This window comes from Varanus komodoensis, unplaced genomic scaffold (assembly GCF_004798865.1).
Source record: "Varanus komodoensis strain SLA01 unplaced genomic scaffold, ASM479886v1 scaffold2, whole genome shotgun sequence".
NCBI lineage: Eukaryota > Metazoa > Chordata > Lepidosauria > Squamata > Varanidae > Varanus > Varanus komodoensis.
The window spans coordinates 53,507,564-53,531,601 of NW_025335568.1; the positions used below are offsets into that span (position 1 = coordinate 53,507,564).

General features: G+C 43.1%; 1 protein-coding gene across 3 annotated transcripts in view; it reads left to right on the top strand.

Annotated features, from left to right (window-relative positions):
• Window positions 1–24,038, top strand: part of EML4 (EMAP like 4) — a 180,657-nt gene that overhangs the window by 55,406 nt on the left and 101,213 nt on the right. For 2 of the 3 annotated variants that reach the window (XM_044428746.1, XM_044428747.1), the window contains exon 1: window positions 14,111–14,431. The exons of the other annotated variant lie outside the window; for it this stretch is intronic. In XM_044428746.1, coding sequence (XP_044284681.1) covers window positions 14,365–14,431 — 67 coding nt within the window. In that variant the 5' untranslated portion in view covers window positions 14,111–14,364. Of the gene's footprint in view, window positions 1–14,110; window positions 14,432–24,038 lie in introns of those variants that run through there. 3 annotated transcript variants of the gene reach the window in all.

Sequence of the window (24,038 nt, forward strand, 5' to 3'; positions counted from 1 at the left end):
ATAAATTGTACTATGATGCATACTTACCTGGGAGCAAGTTCCATTAAATTCAGAAGAGCTTACTTCTGAATAGACATGTCCACAGAGGCACAAATGACAAAATATATTTTTAAAAAGTCAGATAACTAGTTTAGTTATACAAGGAACTGTTCATCCGAATCAGAACAAGGAAGTCGTTCTGTATGAAAGCTGTCTGACTAAACACCTGCCCATTGATAGTAAGTTTTTCTCTGTTACGATTTTCGGTAACACTTGTGGAGTCAAAATAACCAGGGCACCAGATGTAACAGTTTGTCACCAGGTTTCTGAGCCTCCTCAGAAGCCTCAGTTTATGTGGGAGGAAAGATCCCATCTTGTGCAAGAAACCAGAGCTCTGAGTTGGCAGTTGTGCTCTTTGCATAGAAAAGCACAGCAAGAGATCCTAGGCCCTTGAGGGCCAAGTTCTCTGTTTTGGTCAAGGAACTTGCTTTGTGCTATTCTTTTGTGGTCTCTGTGCATCACATATATGAGTGCGGTGCCTGTGCATTGCCTGCATTCGGGAAAATTCTCTCGGCTTATTAATGTTTTAGCAGGAACTCTGCATCCCCTTCTCCTCGTATAAATGGGTGGAGTCCTCCCCTTTCTCCTGTCCACACTCCACCATTCACTGTGCCTTGGGTTTTCTCAGACTACTTTTGATTTCCCTCACAAAGATCTTGCTTTTTCTTAAATCTTTTATAAAACTTTTCTCTATTCAACTTATATCCTTCTCTCCCATTTTACAACTCTTTATTCACTTCAGTTCTCCAATTCCCATCCCTCCACTTCTATTCGCCTCACGAAAAAATACAACCCCCCACAACCATTTACTTCTTCACTTGTCTTACTTCTTTCTTTCTTGATGGTGCAGCATTCTGCCTTTAGAAAGTATGCGCAATGAGGAGTGAAGATGCTGTCTACAGACACACATTCTATGCTCTCTGTCTCCTTTGTCTTGGAGATGGCCACGCAGTGACAAGTGTGCCCACTGTCAAGCCTTCACAAAAGCAGCCCAAAGGAATCATGAAAACAGACTGAAGGAAGAACTCTGGGACAGAGCTCTTCTTGCTATGAAAGGGAGGCTACCTCTGGAAATTCTGCTGGCCCTGCTACAACCAAAGAAAGTGCCCTTCTGTGTTCAGAGTTGGCTACTCAACTGACTTCTAAGAGCTCCAGGACAGCAAAAGAGCATTCTGATTGGTCTCAATCTCCCAAAAACAATGTGAGAAATGGAAACATCTTGAAACCAAAGATACCAAAAAAGAAAAACGTCCCAGGAAGGAGAAGCTGGGGAAAAAAAATGCAAATAGCATTCCCATTCAGCTCAAAAAGAGGTTCCACAACAGATGGAAATGGAACCAAGCTCATCTGTACTGAGAGCGCCTCCATTCTGAGCCCAGCCGGTACAGACATAAATTGTTTTGTGCTGTTTCTGAACTGTGCATATACATGTGTCTCTTTGGCTGGTTTTGCCAACTGTTTTATGCTATTATGTTATCACTCGAGCTATATGAAACATCTCATTTTGTTGGAGTCTTTCTGTGAAGTGTATGCAAATTTTAGGTTTAAAAAGGCAACAGAAAATTTTCGGTTAAAAAAACCCAACACTGCCTTGTAAAGGCATGCCCGCTGAACTGGTCTGAAGGGTGGCTGAAACATGAAGCATCTCTATATTGCCCTGGCATGGCACCATGAGAGAGGCCCCCTATAACATTTCTGTCAGATATGTAGGAAGGAAGTCACAGGATTCCAGGACTCCTTTAGGTACCCTGCAGTGTGGCTGGAAAGCGCAGAAGAATCCCAGACATATTAACCTTGTCGCATCTTTGAGCCTTAAAGTGAGTGGGCAAAGTGGAACTTAGTTGTTGGGAAGCGTGATTAACCGAGGAATCTTACTGTACAGAGATGCCACCTCTTGTGGAAACATGAGACTGAAGTGAACTGCCAATTTAATCCGGAAAATTATCCAGGCACTTAAAGCTTGAAAATGCTAAGTTAGGAACTTCCCTCACCACCCCAAGAAGTCATTTTCTAGATGCAGTTAAATCTTATCCACAAGCTTACTTCTCTGTTGGGGGTTTCACAATCCAGGCCGATGACAGAAGGAAAAGTGGTAGTGGAATGCTGGTCACACAGCCGTTCCTGACTTCACGAAATGTTTGACGCTGTGACTGTGATCTTGCTGGCACAAGGAAAGAAGAGACCTTGTCCCATCTTGGAAGGATGCTGGAGAAGGACGGTGGCAGACATACCTGTGCAGGAAGCATTGTGTGCTGTGGTGTTTTTGAACAAGATAAACGAAACAAGTCGGAAGCATATGGCAAGTCACCGTGTTCAATTCACATTTTACCCCAAGCAGCCCTGTTGTTCAGGTAGTGACTGGGTGACTCATGCTGCGAGAGAGGGAATCATTGGAAGTTTGATGGAGGTGCCCCGAGTGCTCCAGACCATGCTCCAGAGGCATCCTTCAGAGCAGCATTTTGGATGGCACAAGTTCCTGCTCTGGAGAGAAAGGAACGGAGGAAAATGGTGTTGTGCTCTCAGTGTTCTGTTCACACAAGTCTGACTTCACTTGTGCTTCCCTAAGCACAGATTAGAAGATTGATGCTTCCTTCTGTTAAAAACAAATGTATTTGTTGACATATTACATATGGTCTGTGACGATCCACACTTGCTTCTCTGTGTATGAACATGCAGATCTTTTGCAGACAAACAATCCTTAGAGTTGCTCATTTTTTATCCACATCTCTTTCTTCCTTCCTTTCCCTCTCTCCCTCGTGTGCGTACATCAGTTGGTGGTGCGTGTGTATATATGTGTGTGTATTTCAACAGGAAGATTTATTGCAGGATATTTAAGCAAAATAGCCCAGTTAGCTATTTCCTTTTGATAAGTCTAAATCATCCTGTTTATGGAGATAAGAGTCACTTTCCCCGCAAAAGCCAGACACCGTCACTTGCCGATCCTCCCCGCACCCCCTCCTTCCAGACAGATCAGGATGAAAGGCATTCTAACTAAAGTCTTTATTATCTTAAAGCTGGCCAGGCAGACTGACTTTGCAGTACAAAGAAGAACACTGCAGAAGTCAATAACCAAACCCACAAGTGAATGATGGCCATTAGGGAAATGTGGCTTAATGATATGAAATTGATCCAAATCTGAATACCTTTCCTTGCTTCCCAGCCAAAGGATGAAAAGGAGTTGTCATCTGCAGTGTGGTTCTTGCTGCTTATGGGCCAGTCACCAAAAATGTTTGATGCTTCTCTATTTGTCTACTTATAACTAATGCCATAAAATTGGACTGACAGCCATGTCTATATACTCAACTGAATTTCCCACATGCCATGAAACTGTCTAGTTCTCTATACCTTTCTGTCTGATCTCTGAGTTGGTTGGCCTTGGTATTTAGCTAAGCATTTCAATACCGCTTCTCCTTTCAGTTCTGATTCAGAATCTGAGGCAACAGACTGTAAAAGCTGTATTATAGAAAAAATGTTCCCAATCCCTATAATCACCACCTATTTTATGTAACTCAGATAGATATAGCTATATATATTCTGTCTTCTAATCTTTATATTTCCACATTCTTGCACATAAGAATGCACATTGCACATTGGCAAAGTACTGTGGAGGTTGGTTTAAGTTAACCTTTTTAAAAAAAATTACTTAAGTGTGCTGATTGAGCTTCTTTTGCATCTGCCTGCAACTTTTCAGAAGCAGGGTAGAATTTAGATTAAAAAGGTTTAAAAAACTTTAAATTCAGGACATCAAAGCTGTACTCAACTGACTACTCACTGAATATTTGATTATACATGCAGAGTCGTTTGCGTGCAATCATATTTTGCATGTGCTTTTTTGAATGCCAGTGTAAGGTTGCTAGCTATGAAAGGGATCTTTGCAAGCTATTCACTAACGAGTCTTTGGAAGGAATGTTTAAGCTTGCCCTTGAAACAAAATGTAGGTTAGCACTAGGTTTTTCTGAATAGTTTTTCATCTGGCTTCTACTTGATCTGATCAAGTGCTCTTTGGGGGGTTTTATGTCTCCATGTTTGGTATATCTGGCAAAACTCCATCCTGGCAAAAAATAATAGCTCTTTTGAGCACCAAAAGGAATTTGAATAGGTTGTTTTGACACTAAGGTAGAGAGATTGACAGGAAGTTCCAACATATCGTTGGAATGGCTTATACGAAGCCAGTCATTTAATTAACAGATGCAAGAATTAGACTAAGTATTTTGAAAGAGAAAGTAGATGGTTGTGGGGAATGTGACCCTATTCATTGATTCAGAGTGGCTCACTTGGCTCAGCTTTTGAAGGTAGGGGGACGATAAAAAAGCACCTTTTTGAAAATGGAAGAATAGGAATGTATGGGAAGCAATGTAAATGCCGCACCCAAACTGCACATCAGTATGCAGATCACAGCTGGCCCACCCATGAGGCAGGGTGAGGCACCCACAAGAGCAGGCATAGCTGGAGGAGTAGCAAATTTCACTGCTGCCCGTTCTCATACAAGCGCCAGCCCAAGCTCTAGCCTGGGCAGCCTACACCACCTTCAGCAGAGAAACTGTGGAGCCCTGCCAACTAGTTTGCCTCCATAGCATTTTCCACAGCAGCAACGCATACAGTGGGACTGTTCAGGGCAGCTGCCAGCCCTCTGTTATTGCTGGGTTTGAGGGTTTCCTCTGATCTAAGCACAAGGCTGAGATCTTGCAATACTTTGGTCTTGTGAGAGCCCAGAGCAGCGATATCAGAGTGACAGCAGGGATGCTGACCAGTGGCCGCAGGGAGGGAGACTGCAATGGTGGTGGCAGGAGAGGGAGAATCCTGCAGCTGCAATAGAAATGGTGCCAGACCCGATTCCTATGAAATATTTTTCTACCTTTATGTGTTGGTAAACTCATAGTAGAGCTTAAGGTAAAGGTAAAGGTTTCACCATGACGTTAAAGTCCAGTCATGCCTGACTCTCGGGGGCGGTGCTCATCTCCGTTTCCTAGCTGAGTGAGCCAGCGTTTGTCCACAGACAGTTTCCCTGGTCATGTGGCTGGCATAACCAAACACCAAAGTGCACAGAACGCTGTTACCTGCCCACCGAAGTGGTACCTTTTTATCTACTTGCATTTGCGTGCTTTCGAACTGCAAGGTTGGCAGGAGCTGGGACGGAGCAATGAGAACTCACCCCCTTGTGCAGATTCGAACCGGCGACCTTTCGATCAGCCAGCTCAGCAGTCTAACCCAGTGTACCACCTGCATCCCTTATAGTAGAGCTTAGCAAGGGCTAAAAAAGGATCTTGTTATAAGGGGGATTTAAATTCCACCATCACCTCTTCAGAATTGCAGATCGCTTGTATCTTTGGTTTGGCTTGACAGCTCACCTTTTGACAGCTGTCAGAACAAACCACACAGGAAAAGGAACTATTGGGAGCCTCTCTGGATCAATGTCCAGGGTTGGTACCTGCTGCATTTTGCAAGCTTCCTGGACATTGCCTAGGTGAAGTTGCCCCTCCCATAAGTGCCCCTCCCACATGTGCACAACAAAAAAACTACAAAAATATTTGCAAGTGATAGTCGGTGTAATTTTATTTTAATACTTTGCAACTGCAGGCAGCCCTCTAAGGTGTTGCTTGAGCAGTTTCAAGGTTCTGTCAGTGACTGTCAAAGTAGTATCATGAAAGCTGGTTGTCAAACCAGACTTTGTGATTGCTGAAAAAAGGGGGAAGGCAGGGTGGAGGGACATGGTAAGCCAGACATAGTTTGCAATGATGGAAGAATATGCGGCAAGCAGCAAGTCTTTCTGAGCTGCAACATGTTCCTGTATTCTCGATCCTGCCTCTAACGTGTTCCATGGCATCTGCTTCCTGCTTCAGATGGCTCCCTGTGACCCAGCCCTGATCATCAGTGCATGGTTTTCAGTCCAGAAACTAGGCTGCTGCGGACTTTAATCATGTGTTGATTAAATTTGCTTTAGTTCATTGTATTTGTGTGCCTACCTTCCACTTAAAACAGCAGACACATTAAAATAACAACACAAGCCAAATATGCAGGAAAGGAAAGGAAAGGAAAGGAAAGGAAAGGAAAGGAAAGGAAAGGAAAGGAAAAACTGTTGAAGGAGCAAGGCAGATAATTTCTTACCCCAGGATGTTTAAAATATGGATTTTTCAAATGACTGAATGAATAAATGATAGTAATGTATGTGCTAGAAACGGTATTGCCTTGAATGTGTATCCCTTTCTCTGGCCATTGGGGACCTTTCTCAGAACTAGTACTTTCGGCTTTTGCACATCTATCAGAAATACCAAACCATTTACAGGGTGGGAGCCGCATTGGCTTACATATAGTGCTGCCCCGAAGTTTCACTTTATGGATACTCCTCTGAGAAATTTCCTCCGAGCTGAACAAACTGTTTTACAGCTTGGAGTTTTAAATGACTTTTTTCTACAGTATCTAATACTGTGGTGGTGGTGATGGTTTGCACCTTGCCCAAGTATGCATTTGATTTTTTTTTTCTTGCAAAGTATTTCCTTAATTTCCTGCTAGTCAGATGCATGACCCAAACTAGCTATAATGAGGAGCTAACACCTCAGCTTGTGGTGTAGCTGTCTTGGTGTGATTAACCCCTTTCTGTGAAAAGTTATTTTCTGCTTTCCATAGGGGACAATCGATACTCACTGTGGAATACAGCCAGTGATTTTTTCCTTACTGTATAGACAGCACAGCAGTTTTTACCCATTGCTAATAGTATCTAGGTGAAGCACCTGCTAATTTGTGGGTAACTTGTGGGAGGAACCAGCGCGCCGGATGGGCCCACCTCCATCCGTGCCGCCCGGGCCCCGCCGCTGCTCCGCCACCCGCTGTTGCCTGCTGCTGCCGCTGCCCTGCTGCAGAGGCCAGGACCACCGGCCCAGGACCCTGCTCCAGCCTGCTTCCCCCGGTGCGTGTGAAAGATGCTCCGGGAAGGGGTGGGGCACGGGGAGGGGCTCTGCGGGCCACAAAGCGCCGGCGGTGACTGGGGCCAGCGGCCTTGGGGTGACGGCCTAAGGGCGGTCGCAGTTTGGGGGGCCGAGTGGGGGGCTGGGCTGGCCAGGGGCTCTGGCCGTGGATTGGTTTTATTTATTTGTGGGCTAGTGGTGGTCTAGGTGGAGGACAGTAGGATGTTTTAATGGTTTTAGTTGTTGGTTTTAGATTGTTTTTAATTGGTGCATCTCGTGCTTTATTATGATGTTCCCTGGGGAGCGTGGGGCTGCCACCATCGGGGTGGTGATGGGCAATGGGCGTTATGGCGTTGGGGGTCTAACGGGTCAGCATAGAAGAAGGAGGGACAGATGGTTAACTTCTGTCCCTCTTTCTGGTTATTCCCCCAGCCGGCGGGTTCCAGGTAGACTTGTCAACTGCCCTCCAGGCCTGTCGGTGCTGCTGCTTAATGCCAGGTCGGTCCAAAATAGGGCAACACTCATCCATGGATGAGAGGGCCGACCTGGCATGCATCACAGAGACCTGGGCGGGCGAGGGGGGGGATGTTTCCCTCTCACGATTGTGCCTGCCTGGGTACCTGGTCCAGCACCGACCACGCCTGGAGGGGAGGGGAGGGGGGTCGCTCTGGTTTATCGAGCTTCTATTTCCCTTGTGGGGCGTCCTGTCCTCTCGAGACTGGGGCTGGAGTGCCTCCACTTGGTGTTGGGCGACCGAGACAGATTGGGGATTCTGTTGGTGTACCATGCACCCTTCTGCCCAACAGACTCCCTGCCTGAGCTGACGGAGATCGTCTCGGACCTGGTGTTGACGATTCCTAGGATGTTGGTCCTGGGGGACTTCAATCTCCATGCCGAGATGGTTCTAACCGGGGCGGCTCAGGACGTCATTGGCCCGACCCATGAATGTGGACACACTCTGGACCTGGTTTTCTCGACAGGGCAGGAAGAGGGTGATCTGAGGGTGAGGAATTTAAGCTTGACGCCCTTGTCATGATCAGATCAGTTCCTCATAAGGTTTGAGCTCGAGAGCGGCCTTTTCCTCTGCAAGGGTGTGGACCCGATTGTATTGGTCCGCCCCCAGAGCCGGATGGATCCTGATGGATTCCTGGAAGCTCTGGGGGATTTTCCGTTTGACAAGGCTGGTGATCCTGTCGATGCCCTGGTTGAACTGTGGAATGAGGAGATGACCAGTGCTATTGACACGATCGTTCCCAAGCGTCCTCTCCCACCTGGCAGTGCCCTTTCATCTCCTTGGTATACACCTGAATTACAGGCGATGAAGCAGGTTGGGAGGCGTCTAGAGCGTAGGTGGAGAAGATCACGGGGTGATTCTGACCGAACACACTTAAGAACCCATTATCGGGCCTATGCTGTGGCGGTGAGGATGGTGAAGAAGAAATTCTTCTCCGTTTCCAATGCCTCCTCACAATGCCGTCCGGCAGAGCTTTTTCGGGTGGTGCAGGGGCTGATACATCTGGGCCCGAAGAAAGATCTTGTGCCACCCTCGAAGGCCCACTGTGACGACTTTTCCAAGCATTTCAGGGAGAAAATCGCTCAGATTCGCCACGAGCTATTGAATCAGATTCTACTGGGGAGACGCCATCAACGCCGTCGAGTCCACAATTAATGGATGAATTTCGGTTGTTGTGGCCTGATGATGTGGACGAGGTGCTTGGACAAGTACGTACTACCACTTGCTTACTAGACCCATGCCCATCTTGGCTACTTAAGAAAGCCAAGGATGGGATTGGATCCTGGAGGTGGTCAACACCTCTTTAAGAGATGGCCGGGTACCTGCCCCTTTAAAGGAGGCGGTAGTCCGGCCAGTCCTAAAGAAGGCGTTCCTGGATCCAGAGGTGGCCGCCAATTATAGACCGGTGGCCAACATCCCGTTCCTGGGCAAGGTGCTAGAGCGGCTGGTGGCGGGACAACTCCAAGCACTCTTGGATGAAACTGATTATCTGGACCCATTTCAGTTCGGCTTCAGACCCGGGTACGGTACTGAATCTGCCTTGGTCGCCCTGTACGATGACCTGTGCAGGGAGAAGGACAGGGGGAGTGCGGCCCTGTTGGTTCTTCTGGACTTCTCGGTGGCTTTCAATACCATCGACCATGGTATCCTTCTGGATAGGCTTGCGGGATTGGGGGTTGGAGGCACTGCTTTGCAGTGGTTCTGCTCCTATCTCAATGGCCGATTTCAGAAGGTGGTGCTGGGGGACTATGGCTCTGCACCATGGCAGTTATGCCATGGAGTTCCGCAGGGGTCCATTTTGTCCCCTTTGCTATGTAACAACTACATGAAACCGCTGGGAGAGGTCATCAGGAGGTGTGGGCTGCGGAGTCATCAGTACGCTGATGACACCCAGCTCTACCTCTTGTTTTCCACCAATCCAGGTGAGGCAGTGCCTGTGCTAAACCGGTGCCTGGCCGAGGTAATGGGCTGGATGAGGGCCAATAAACTGAAGCTCAATCCAGACAAGACGGAGGTCCTGTTGGTGGGTGGCTCGGGATGGGGGACTTGGGCCTTGTCCTAAATGGGGTTGCACTCCCTCTGAGGGACAGGGTTCGCAGCTTAGGAGTGCTCCTTGATCCTGAGCTGTCTCTAGAAGCTCAGGTGACGGCGGTGGCGAGGAGCGCCTTCCTTCAGCTTTGGCTGATACATCAGCTGCGTCCCTTCCTGGAGAACAACTCCCTGGCGACAGTGACACCCGCGCTGGTAACTTCCCGATTAGATTTCTGTAATGCGCTCTACATGGGGCTACCCTTGAAGACGGTCTGGATACTTCAGTTGGTGCAGAATAGAGCTGCCAGGTTGCTGACGGGAGCTGGGCGTTGTTCTCATAGAACCCCAGTCCTCCGTCAGCTCCACTGGCTTCCGATTGAAGTCTGGGCCCAATTCAAGGTGTTGGTTATGACCTATAAAGCCCTAAACGGCTTGGGACCTGGATATCTAAAGGAACGCTTGCGCCCATATATGCCCTCCCACCCCTTGAGATCAGCAGGAGAGGCCCTTCTCTGGGAACCCTCCATGAAGGATATTAGGAGGGTAAGTACCCGGAGGAGGGCTTTCTCTGCGGTGGCGCCCCATCTATGGAATGCGCTCCCCAGAGAGGTCCGCCTGGCGCCGTCGTTATTTGTTTTTCGGCGCCAGGCTAAGACCTTTTTATTTAAAACTTATTTTAATTGCTAAATTATTGAATTAATTAGGATATTAAAATTAGACGAGAATGCACCAGGGGTTTTTAAATGTTTTTTTCTTTTAAATTATTATTATATTATTATTATGTATGTTTTTATGTATTTTTTGTGAGCCGCCCCGAGGCTGTGTTGCGATGGGGGTGGCATAGAAATGTTTTAAATAAATAAAATAAATAAACTTTGCAAAGGAAAGTTTGGTGGGATCTTTTCAAAATCAGTTTAGGTTTTCCCCCTTTCTCTTCATTACAAACATCTCTCCTCATATAGGAACAGGCCATAGCTTAGTGGTAAAGGCTTTGTGTAGCAAGAGGACGGCCCCATTTTTAGTCCGTGGAATCCCCACCACTGGCAGTTTGCAAGTAGATGGCGCTGGACCAATAGTCCTGACTGTATAAAAGGCAACTTGCTATGTTCACACTTATGTCTCCAACCATAGTTGGAAGATTACCGCTCTTCACAGCAAGTAGTTTTGCTTAGGAAAGTTAAACATTAGCTAAAACAGTTCCTCTCAGTATCAGTGTGTACAGCAGCATCACCATCTCACTGTAGGACTTCATGAGCACCGGGGATGAGCCTGTAGCACTTTTTTCGATGAATATTTCTCTCAGTGCGAAATGGGTGGTGTAACTTGGTGTCCTGTAACAGGAGGGGGTTGGATCCAATGGCCTTCATGGCCCCTTCCCACTCTACTATTCTATGATCCCAACCAACTTCCACAGGAAGTGTTCAAACAGTGGTGAAGCTAGAAAGCCAGCAGGAATGTGAGAAGGTTCAACAGAAGTTTGCACATGGCAGTGTCTCACATCTATCTTCAGCTGTCTTGCTGCTGAAGTTGTGGTGGGGTGTTCAGTGTACTGAGCATCTGGCTTTCAGGGAACAATTGTGTCCCCTTGAGACCAAGGGGGCCAACCTGGAGAAGCTGGAAGCCAAACAGCAACAGCATTGCATTGATACCCTACCTGTCTTCCACTTTTGAGGAAGCCAAGGTGTTTTACAAGTTTCTCCTCCTCTCCATTTTATCCTCACAACAACCCATGTTGAGAATCTATGACTCAACCAAAGTCACCCAGTGAGCTTCATAGCCAAGGGGGACCTGGAACCCAGATTTTTAAGAAATGTTGTTAATTCTCTCCTCCCTTCTCCCATAGGGTTGGATTTTGAGAATTGATCGGCAGTAGCAGAGGGTTTGGTGGAGAATGCATTCAGAAATGTGATCAACATGCCCCATTTTGAGGGTGATGAGGAATCACTGCAAGGAAGAGGGAAATCTTCCCTTAGAACTAACCTTTCACATGGTGAAGAAACAGGTGCATCTCCTGTGTGGGATGTAACCATGTAAGGGGCAAAAGGGACCTTGAAATGGAATGGAACCATTTAGCATTTTGTCCTGTGGCCCCTTTGGGGCCTTTGAGTTACCCTCTTGTTCCAGTCTGTGCTTGTGTCCTGTATCTACCCCATCTCCATTTGGGAGATGAAAGTATTTTCACCCACATCCCTTAGGAATGATTCTGCCTAAACTAGAAGCTCTCTTGCTCTTGTCAGCTTTCCCCAGGGATCAGTTTAAAAAGTTTAATGATCCTAACAAGGTTTATTCCCAAATGCATGCTCATCTTACAAACTTGCTACTGTCATGATAGATGGAGAAAGTATGTTATTTTAGTTACATGTACTTAAGTTTAGTTACAGTTGGACACGGGAATGAATGTGTTCTGCCAAGGGCTTCATGGGAAAATGATGGCTTTGAGTAGGAATGGATGAATCTGTCAATTTTGGTTTTTCTCAGTTTTTCATTTTTTCCTGCCTTAAGTTTGATTTGCCCCAAACTTCAAGATTATTTGTAAATTTTCATGAATATTCATAAGCATTTTGTGCATTTTTCTAATACCTGCATTCACAAAGAGATATCTTCATATGATGTTTTTTCATCCTTTCTGTACACAGATTATTGTGCACATTTTTTGGAGAATCCATTGCAAAATTTAGACAAATGCAAATTGCAATTAGTATTGGTTTCCACAGTGCTAAAATTTGAAATCAGATAGCTTCATATTAAAAATTTAGAACAACAATGCCCCCATTCCTACTTTATTTATTTATTTATTTATTTTAGGGGTGCACTGCACCACATGTGATTGCAGACCAAGGCTTTAAAATTTGTTGTTATCTGTGAGAGAATAGTGCTTCAGTATTATCACATGGCAGTATCCAAGCATTATCTTATACATATGTATTTATAAATACGAAAAAAATCATAAAATTAAATATAATGGTATTGTGTCAGCACAGATTGGCTTCCATTGTCCTTTCTTCTCTGTAGGGTTCCTCTCCTTTTGTTTGAAAAACCTTGCATTTTTAGGGCTGTGTGCTTGGAGAGATGTAAATTACTCCTAACATATTAAAGAGTTGTTGGGGGTGGGAAGCACTCCACACAGTAAGATTGCTTTGTTTTGACATTTATCTTGCCGTGATCGTTCTGCCAGTTGGCTTTAGGCACGGCTACCAAAAAGACGGAACACATGTTGCATTCATTAACTTTCCTCTGGCTCCGCTCAATTTTGCAAGTCAGACAAAAGCATAATCATATTAAATGGACTGTAGTGCAGTTGTAATATGAGTTCTCACACACTTAATGAAATGATAATATTGAAAGAGCTGCTCTTCTCCCCAAAGATACTATGCCTTTCTAATGATCAAGTATATAATTTCCATACATTGCCATATGACAAGTGCCATTTTCCTATTCAGTCTTATTTGCATACCGCTCTTCCCCCAAGATTCTCAGAACCATATACATCTAGTGATCCTATATGATCCTCAACAACTGTGCAAGGTAGGTTAGGTTGAGATTGTGACTGGCTAACAGTTACCCAACCTGCTTTGTTACGATCAAGTGGGAACTGGAACTCAGGTCTCTTGCATCCAGTTCCAATGTCCTGCTCATCCACACTGGATTAAAAATTATGACAATGAATTTTCATGCCACCAGTTTGCGTATTGTTTTCTACATGGTAGCAAGATTTTTTAAATATTCATTCTTGTTCTTTGTGGTTTATTCCAGCTTCCTTTTAGAAAAGTCATGACAATGTTTTTAGTTCTGGGTGCATTTCAGAGAATGCACTGCTGGCTTCTTTTGCTGCATCTTTAACATTTCCTTCCTATTTTAACTTTTATTTATGACTTAATCTACTGTTTCCCTGTGATTCCTATAGAATGCAGTCTCCTATAGCAGTCTTCCCCAACATTGTGCCTTCCAGACACATTTGGACTGCAATACGCAGACTTCCCAGTCAATGGCCCTACTGGATGGGAATTGTAGGAGTTGCAGTCTAAATGCCTTTGAAGGCCACCAGACTGGGGAAGGCTGCACTATATCATTTAATCATATTTTGAACTCTCCCTGTAAACACATTACAAACCATGGCACCAATCCTCCATCTCCTTTCTGTTGGTTCAGGAATGGCAGTTTGCTACCACTTTTGCCCTTGATTTCAATATAATTTGCACTTTAAACCTTCTGATGAGACTCCGACTGCCATAGCCCCTGTTCTGAAGTGTCCAGTGTTCCAGCCTACCAGTTAAATCTTAGCTTCTCTTGGTTTACAGAAAAGATGTCTGGGTTATGTGTACACTTTCAAAAATATTAGCATGTCTGTTTAATAATGATCCTATAGATACCTGAAGTGTCATCTTCTTGTTTTTAACACAAAAAGCGAACCCCTAGTGCTTGCTAAGTGCTTTAATTCCTAGTTGTATCATCTGAAAGAATACTGTGTAGTGTTTGCAGTAGTAAATGCCTTTATTAGTGCATTTATGACGTCTAGGATTTTAGCCACTCCTCTCAGCAGGCTCAGATTCCCCCCCCCCACATGTGTTCCACCCCCTTCTCTCTCTCTCTCTCCCTCTCTTTCCCTCTCTCATACACACACACAGAGAGAGGGAGAGAGAGAGAGACTCAGAGGCAGAAGCGCTTCCAGGGCTCAGGAGGGAAGCTTATTTCTAAGGTCTCCTTGCTTGTGCTGTGCATAAGAGCTTTTGTGGTGGGCCATCTGGACTGGCAGGATTTCCTCAGAATTCAAAATATGTTGTCTGATTTGGAGAACTGAGGATTGTTGTAAAACTCTGGGAAGGCAGCAGGAAATGTAGACAGAACTGGTCTGCAGCTCTCAAAACGGAGGTAGCAAGAATGGAAGACGCCTTGCCTTGTCTTGCTTCGATGTGCAGTTCCTCAGCACTTATGAACTTCTGCACCGGTAAAGTACAGCTTCCTTTTTTGTTAGCTAGTAACACTAGAATGACCTCTCTGATCCCTTACTAGCCCCAAGGGGGAAAAATTCCTCTCTTCTCGCCTCTGTTTTTTTAAAGCTCATTTTTGAATCTTAGTACAAACAAGTTAGAAACAAAATAAGTACCTCGGTGCAGCCATTGACTTTGCTGTTTTCACAGATCAGATTCGTGGAACCCTCAAGGAAATCTGATTTTCACTATAGTAGCTTATCCTGGATATTGTGAGGCTGAGCCCAAACACAATCTCATTCAGTATGGCTTCTCTTGTAGCATAGAAATCCCCTCCCATTGAGTAAAAAAGACAGTTGCAAATTTAGAATGAGAAACCGCTTATATTGTGGGATCTGAAAATTTCACTGAACTTAAACATGACTAACTTCTGAATTTCTCTGGAAAACGCTTCAGATAGAATAACTTTTAGTAAAAGGTCGAACCCTTAGGGAAAAGCTTTAGATTGCATGGGAGGGGGGAAGCTCAGGAAGTAGTTCTATAAAACTTATTCACAAAAAACTTATTATGTATGCTAAAGGCTTGCACATTTTTAGCATGGTTTGTATTTCTGCACAGCATGTGATATTTTCCAGACCAGTTTATTCCTGGCTTTCTTTTCATTGTTAATCGGCAATTACTGAAGTATGTCGGCAGGAGTATGTTTGCATACATCATTATCACTGGCTTGATCAGTGTGTATATACAAGCAAGCTAGCTGAAGCGCTCTTGTTCTGTCACAGAATTCTTACGCTAGGCTTTCTTAAAGCTATTCAGCTAAGATTACAGTGCCTAAACAAAATGTGGGATATTTCCCAATGCAATTCCATTTTTGCAAACACACCCAGAGATAAGTGAGCATTTATTCATCTTGCCGAGATCAGTTTTGGAATGGGTGCATACATGTGTATAAAAGGGCAGGGAAAACTTTAGAGCACTTAAGATGAAGAGAAAATGACTTTAAAAGAAACTTACAAATGTTAAAATAGAAAGTGCTTCATATACTGAAGAGAAATATCTTTCCACATTTACTTTTATTGCTAGGAAAAGCACTGCTTTATTATAACCCCTTTAAAGAATGTTCAGTACATTTATCTGCAAAATTCCAATGTATTAAATGTAGAATAGCACAGAATGCAACATCCCAAGTTAAGGATGGGGACTAGTTAGAAATTGGGGTGGGAAGTTTGGTTCTTTAGAATAAGTGTTGATTTGGTAATAAAGTACTTTGGGATTACACAAATAAATGGCAGTAAAGAAGGGTGAAGGAAGAAGGCCTTTTTTCCCCCTTTTCATGCCATCTTTGGATGCAATCCAAATCCCATGATACTAATGGTTCTGAGTTCTATTTGCAGGCACAGATTGCAACTTTTGAAGAGCTATTCATTATCTAGCCATCAATCTGTCTATATAAAACACACACCCTAAATACAGTTGAGTAGGTTTAGAGGAGCACTTGATTAATTTCTGGGTGTGGAAGTCAACTCGCTTCTTCCACGTGCTGCTGCCTGGTCCAGGCTGTACATAGAACGCAGGGAACTCAGTTCAAGTGGGTATTTCTCTATGACTGAAGTATATGTAACCCTTTATTTATAATTATATTCCACCTTATTATGAGCGTCCTGTTCACCCCAGTAAAGGCGTGAACCCCAGTTCCATTTCATACATAAACCTGAAAGTTTTTAATTGATTAACTGTGTATAAGGGGTAGATATGATGAAGCATCTTTTTGATAAAAATTACTAAGAACACTGAATAGTAAATTTGTATTGTTCAAATGAATCATACCCTTAAACTGCACCCTTTAAGAGAAAATGTGCAGACTTTGCAAACACAAATTTGTTAAATTTTGCACAGGCTTTAATAAATTAGGTTCATGAATCATTCTTTTTGTGGGCTGGTTATTACTGCTCAGTTTTAGTTGTAACATTTAAAAAGCAGTAACACTTATCTTCACACTGGTCGCATGCATTTCTTTTAAAGTTACTTTCAGGATCAGTTTGAACAAGAACTTGCACAAATTTCCGGTTCTGCTGCATTTCAGGAAAAAGTCACATTTCATTTTCTTCAGGTTTGGTAAATATGCATATTTTTGTATGAAAAGAAGACCTGCAGTTCCCAGTATAGCTCACCCAGCTTGGCTGAGTCATATTGGGTAGCAAACGGTAGAATAAAAGAGATAGGGCCACTTCCTGTCACTTAACCCAAGCAGTCAAGTTGGTTCAGAATGCCCAAAAGTAATTTGTGCAAAGCCAGGTCATCTGACTGAATTATACTAGTAATGCAGATCAAAGAACATTGCAATATAACCATTAATGTTGATTGAAATCTTAACACTTTCAGATGACACTGGAGATAGCAAAAATCCAATATAATATAGACTACTCTTATAGGCTTACTATGGGCAGATGCAATCTTTTCTTCCTACAGACAACAGCTGTGTGCAACCTTTTGTCAAAACCACAAAGACCTCTTACAGAATTCTGCCTTTCTTTTTATTGTGACAGTTTTACCAGGGATCACATGAACCAGTATTTCTGTAGCCAAGGATGACTTTTTTGCCACGAAAAGTGGTTGGAAATGTCATTGAATATTCTGAATAAAGCAACTGGTGCTAAATTGCACAGATTCAGAATGGGCACGGGGCAGCGTTGATACCTTGATATTTCCTAACAAATTATTCGGATGGTTTGAGTAAGTGACTTGTTTTTCATTCTACCATTGAGATTTTTGCTTTCAAGAGGACCTAATGCGGTTGTTTTTAAGGGCTCACATGCTGCCCTTCAATAAAAAATATTTTCAGGAGAGCTTATGAACAGCATGACAAAATTCAGAGATATTTTGATTCTAAGATAATAGTGGAATCAATAATAGCAAATCAAAGCTTCATAGAACAGCACAGATAAAACTAGCGCTGAACAGGCATCAGGGTATGTTTAGGGGAGGCTGCCTTAATGATAGCATTCCACAAACAGAGCACCAACCTGCTCTCTCCCTCACATGGAAGGGGGGGACTGCAGAGGCTGATATTTTAACCATTAACTATTATCTGTTTTCTCTTTATAACCTTAAAAGCCGGCATAAGATAATTTAAAATAACTAGTTTTGTTTATTTTATTCATTAAAAATATTTAGAGGATGCCTTTCAGGGCAGCACACAACATAAAAATGCATATAATCCAATTCATAATTTTAAAACCCAGTGCAATAATAACAGCAGCAAAAGTTTCACAAAATAAACATCGGTATAACTTGGAATTTATACACAATTGTATCTATACCCAGACAGAGAAAACATAAATGGAAGAATTCCGGAGAATATGGTAAGCTTTTAGGGCCAAGCCTCAACCTCCCATGAAAACCTTCCTTCTGTTCTTTTTCTTAGGAGGCAGAGTAAAGCAATTTGCAAATGTTTATGGGATTTCAAATTCATTCATTATAAAAGAGGGAGCAGATAGCTATAGCAGATAATTCTATAAATTGTGGTTTGCAGTGCACACCAAAGGCAAGTTGTTGTAACTCTTCTGTCTTTTGTGGGTCAGGATCCAAATTTTATCTTGAATATACTCTCAGAGTGTTGTTCACCTCTGGTTTGCATTTCCCTTTCTAGGTAAGTGATATCACACAGCATCTCTTACCTTCTTCTGCTATACTCAGAATAACCTAGGCTATGTCAGCAGTGTGCAAAATGATGAGGAAAGCCTAGCTTATAAGACTGATAAATGATAGCTAGGTTGAGAAGTATAGTGCTATTATTTATTTATTTATTTATTTATTTATTTATTCCATTTCATTTTCTACCTCCTGTAGCCAAAGTTCTCTCTGCACTTTACAATAAAGTATAAAGACAATAAAATACAATAGATAAAAGCATTGACCAGAGTTAAAAATTAATTCAAAATAGCATAAAAACATTAAAAGAATAGAAATGTTCTAATAAATAAATAATAAATAAATAAAAGACCATTAAAAAGACCCAACCAAGAATAAAAAAAAGGCACCTGGCTAATTGGGTCAGACCCCTGAACAGGGCTGTCTTAACCTGGCCCAAAAGATAGCAAAGTTGGCACCAGGCAGGCTACAGCAGGAGGGTTGTTCCGCAGAAGGAGGGCCACCACAGAAAAGGCCCTCCTCCTAGTTGCCATCCCCTGAGCCGGCAAAAAGGGAAAGTACCTTGGCACCTGGCAACTAGCGAGGTTAGCAGCTGGGGGAAGGACCCAGAGGCTGAGCATGGTGTCCAGGTATATTGGGGTTGGGAGAGGTGCTCTGACTGGTATTGTGATCCCAAGCCATGTAGGTAAGGGTTATAGGTTAAGACTAGCACCTTGAAAATGGGACTGGAAGCATATAGGCAGCCAATGCAAGTGGGCCAGAAATGGTCTTACATGTCTGGACCTCCGTGTCCCAGTAATTAATCTGGCTGCCGCATTCTGCACCAGCTTCGGCTTCTGCAACAGTATAAAGTAGAAAACAAAGTAAGGTGAGGTTCTTCTTTTGGTGAAAGTGTGTGGCCTTTTCTGATTTCTTTAGTCTGGATTCCAAGGTCATTGTATATGCTATTTGACTGGAAATCGAAATAAAGGAAGTAATTTCATGAAAGAACATAATGCTCATATTAAGCTAAATATAAAGAGATTACTTTTATAGAATTACAGTTCCGCTCTCACACTATTTGTTATATAACAGTTAACCTCTGGATAAACTTTACAGATGCCTACTCTTCATTCATTCATTTTTAAAATCAACCAGGCAGCAGTAATTAACACTTTAAAGGGACAGCCATAATTACATTGGCAACATCAGCCATCCATCATGTGCCATTTTTGCTACCACCTTCTAAAGACCATAATAATTCATCCCAGTAGCTGCAACCAAGAAGGCTGATTGTCTTCCTGCCCTCACCATTTTATAAATTGAGAGCTATACTCCTGTTAGGAGAAAGACATTCTGTGGAAAATGGGTTCTCAGAGACAGCCATGCCAAATAGATGTCTAGCCTAGATTCCCACTGTTTCATTAGTTGATGCAACATTGTATGGAAACTTTCCATGGTCCAGCATGGCATTCTACTGATTATGTTGTGCACTCTTTTTCCTATTAGCATTTCTTCTTCACCTGGGTGAATTGCACCATCAATAAGCTGAGTAAGCACAAGTGATTCCTGTCTAAAGTACCTTATGTGAGACTTCCCCCAGTCTGGTGCTTTCCAGATGTGTAGGACTGCAATTCTCATCATTCCCAGTCATGAGTCCAACACATCTGGAGGACATCAGCTTCGGAAGGCTGCCATACTGTATATGCAATATATTTCCTTCTGTTCACACATGCAACAGAATCAGATGGTGCATTTCCATCACACAGCAGTAATATTAGTGCACATGCATATGGTGATGTGTAGAACATTTTCATATGCTAATACATACGCTATGATTCACATCTAGAAATAATAATTATACTATAAATAGAAATACATGCATGCACCCTCACAGGGAAGGCACTGACCAGGTGTCCTGGGAGCATTTTTCCATCATCTGTCAAGGTGCTGCCAGTGAGCAAATTATTTATTTATTTATTTATTTAGAAAATTTCTATGCCGCCCCATTCGCCGAAGCCTCAGGGCAGCTCACAAATATAAATTAAAGGGCCAACTGTTCTTTCTGATGGTTATTTAAAATCTTTGAATCAGAATCAGGCTGAATTCAAGAGGACTCCTTCAAAACAGAACACCTCTGGCAGCCCTTTAAATAAAGTGGACACTTGGAAATCCTAATTGTTTCGCACAGCTGCTGGTGCAACTATCATAGGATAGTTGCAAGAAAACTGAATGCAAAACGTTGTGGGGGGGTGACAGCACAGATTCAAAGGTTTCTTGAGCATGGATCCAAAGGAAGTAAAAAGCTTACAGAAATGTTGAAGAGAATCACATTTCAAGAACTAATCAAGACAAGTCAGAGCTTGTACAACCAGATTTCTTGGATGGACTTGACATTCTTTCTCCTGCCCAAACCTAGTTTGCACCTTGGCAGCTGTATCTCCTTATCCTAATTTATTTCCAGATGACAAATCCCACTTCTTTTATAAAAAAACACGGTGCTGCTCAATTTGAGGATGTTAATTGTGCAACCTACCCCTTATTTATCAGTTGCAAAATGCTTTTCAACTTCATAAAGTCACCCATTGAATCAATGAGTGGTGTGGAATTGCTGAACTGCAAGCCTGCGGTATCTGACTTTCACTTTATGTTTTTTCTCTGTCTTACTTTTCACCTTACTTTTAGCCATATATTTGCCTTTCAGTATTAGATTGGTCTGCATAGGTGACAAGAAATTATGTATGAGTGCATTGAATTCTACGTGGACAGATGATCATACTGGAAATGGCAGGGCAGAGCACCCTCAACATGGAAACTAGCAGGTGGTTAGCCAAAGGAAGCCCCTCCGCTACACGCAGCATAGAATTGTAGTTCCCAGTGGGTGGCTTCATGGAGCATAAGAAGTCTCGGTGGTTTTTTGAACAGGGTGGTCTGTTGTGTTGTCCAAACAGCATGGCATGTTTGGGTTTTAGACACCACAATAGGACACAGTGGTCTGACCCATGGTTTCCACACTTCACCGTGTTTCACTAGTCTGAGCTTGGCATTGTGATTTCCACAGCCCTGGTATTCAGCTACCACAGAGTTCCCTGGAAGGAGTGGCAGGTGCAGGAGCTGCCCCAACTATCCATCCAGTGTGGGATTGAATTTCAGGTGTAGTGGCTGATGGGATATTTGCCAACAGTGAGAGGACTAAGCAAAGAACGTGTAACCTGTGCTAGTGTAAGCGACTGTATGATTGTCTGTCAGGCACAATCAGGCAAAAAACTAAGCGCTGTGGGAACCACACAAGTTGCTTGTAGGAATGTGTGAAACCAGCCAGTCTCTCATCTGCTAGTAGCCATCAGGCTAATAGGAATGTTTTTCTTGCTGTTGGGGGTTATTTATAAGGTTAATATAAATGCATGCCCCCTGCAGCAAATGCCAGTAGTGTATACCTGTAAGATGAGGCACATTTCCTTTGAAATATATTTTAAAAAATGAGGTGGCGACCCAAACTTGCTCCAGGATTGAAGAGATAATGCAGCTGGGTTTGCAAATACATGCCTTTCAGACATAACAGGGCATGCATACATTTTGGACTTGGAGATACATGCCAGGGTACAGATAGTGAAATAAGCTCAGACATCTGTTGCAGTAGCACTGCCTGGGAAAAGAGGACTTTAATGAGTGCATATATATTAGGCTTGATGTAAACGTGGCTGGTGAAATTATTCTCCACCTGGTATCAGTTAGTTTCCAGCTGGTATTAGTTAGTCCACATAAACAAAGCCTTGTATGACATCCTGTATTTCAAAACAAAGGTAATATGCAAAACATCATTTATAAATAGCACACTCGTGCAAATGGCCCTCTACATAGAACATCTCTAAACATACCAAGTCTATGATGTGGGACTAAATTAGAACTCTGCTTGGAATAATGGGAGGAGACACCCTGGGCTTTTCTGAAGTCCAGGCCACTGAATTGCAGCTGTGTTTTTATTCTTTGTCTGCCTTCCCCAACCTGCTGTGCATAAATGTAATCAAAGGGTTTCAATACCGTTTTCCCAGGGAAAAAGACTGTACAGGTGGTGGTGATGGAGTTGTTTGTTCATTTGTTTAAAAAGCACAGAGGTGTCAAAACACATCTAGCATTGGTTGGAGTAGAGCGTGAAGAGATTTGGAAAGGTTTAAAATATTATGAGAGCCTGGGGGTTTTGGGAGCCAGGAGTCCGAAAGTGCTTTGTCCTTTCACATGCATTTAGCTCAGCATTGTTGGTGTGGCTGGACAGTGTATGCATGGTAGGATTTTTTTAAGCCTAACCAGCAGTAGAGTTCTAGAGTCTTAGCTTTTTCCTTGAATGTTAGTTTTCTAGTGCAATCATTTTTGTCTCATTAAATTAGACATCATTACATGCACAATATGAAAGGTAAGTTTACAGAGGTGCAGAGAGGAAAAATGCAGCTATCAAATGCCACTTTAGCCACAAGAATTGGGAAGCCTGTACACAAATGTAAGAGACAGTTCTAGTGTGGCTTTTTCTGAAATTTCTTTCAGAAAGGCTTTCTAGAAATATTTTTGGAATACGTGTCTTTGGCCTCAGCGTGTGTTACTTACAGGAGGCCATTATTTCTCTATGTCTGCACATAGCAGGAAACTGAACAAACTGGATTTTTAAAAATGTAATTACTACACCACATAGTCTAAGGGTGTCTGTCCCTTGCTGTGGTGACAGTTTCTGCAAAAGGATTGCAGTCTTTGGACGTGTGCTTGGAAAAAGGTCCCCTTGAGAGTACCCAGGCTTTCTTTTGGGTAAATGTTTTGATTGGGTTATTAGAAAAGTTGCTGAATAGATAATGGACAGGGTAACGTGAGGGTTTGATCCTCTGGGAACTTGGAATTTTCACTGAATCTTCTGTCGTTATTAAAAATTAGAGCCACATCCCTTTAAATCTTAAATTCAACCCAACGTGATTGCTGAGTATGAGTGACCTCATAGGAGGATTAAGAGTAGAGTTTGGTAAGTTGCAGATTCCAACCATGCCCTTTGAATGGTTTAGTTTAGAGATAGTTGAATAAAAGTTGTCTGTGGAATAGTACAAACAGCAAAAGTACTTAATATTCACCTGCTCATTTCTTATTTATTTCATTGATGTTAACATCCAAGCATCCCTACAGTGCTTGTTTTACTAATCAGTAACAACATAAGCTTTACATTGAATTGAAGGAGTGCACTATGGTATATTTTCTTTTGCACTGGCTGGTCCTTATAGCAGGATGTCCTAGTTGTACTCCCTTGAATGAGAATGGGGGGGATTCCCTGCTATTTATATTCTGGAATGTTATTTTCGAAGTGTGTTTCTTTGTTTCTTTCTTTTGCATACATAGGTTTGGGGTTTTGGGGTTTTTTAAGACTCATGAATCAATCTTAAATGTATTTATGATGAAGAAATCCAGGCTATCCAAGAAAGGGTAACAGTCATCCAAGAAACTTTCCAGCTGGTCAAACTGCCCATTGCATTAAATGTGAAGGTTGTGGTTCTTCATTTTCTTTTACTTAAAAGTAAGTTTATGACCCCAGTCTGAATACGGCATGCAGCATGCATGGAGCGATGTTTAATCCGTGATCTTCAGTTGTGGCCAAAGCAGTTTCTATTATTAAAAGAGAGGGAAAGACCCCCCCCCGCCTTGCTTCCCAAGAGTCCCATATAAGTGAATGAAAGCTGTGCAAGAGCCTGAAAGCCCAGGGTTGCATAGACTCCACTGGTTGTACTTTTCAAGCTCTACTTCAACCCTCCCTGACTTGGCACCCTCCAGATGTTTTAGACTGCAACTCTTGTCAGCATCAGGCAACATAGCCAAGAGCTGGGGTAATGGGAGTCGTGGACCAGAACACCTGGATAGAACCAAGCTGGGAAAGGTTTCTCTATGCTATCCTTGTAACAGATATGGTGCTAGGAACCTAACATTCATGGCAACCTCTGCCCCTGTGAAGTGTCAATTCCAGTGGAT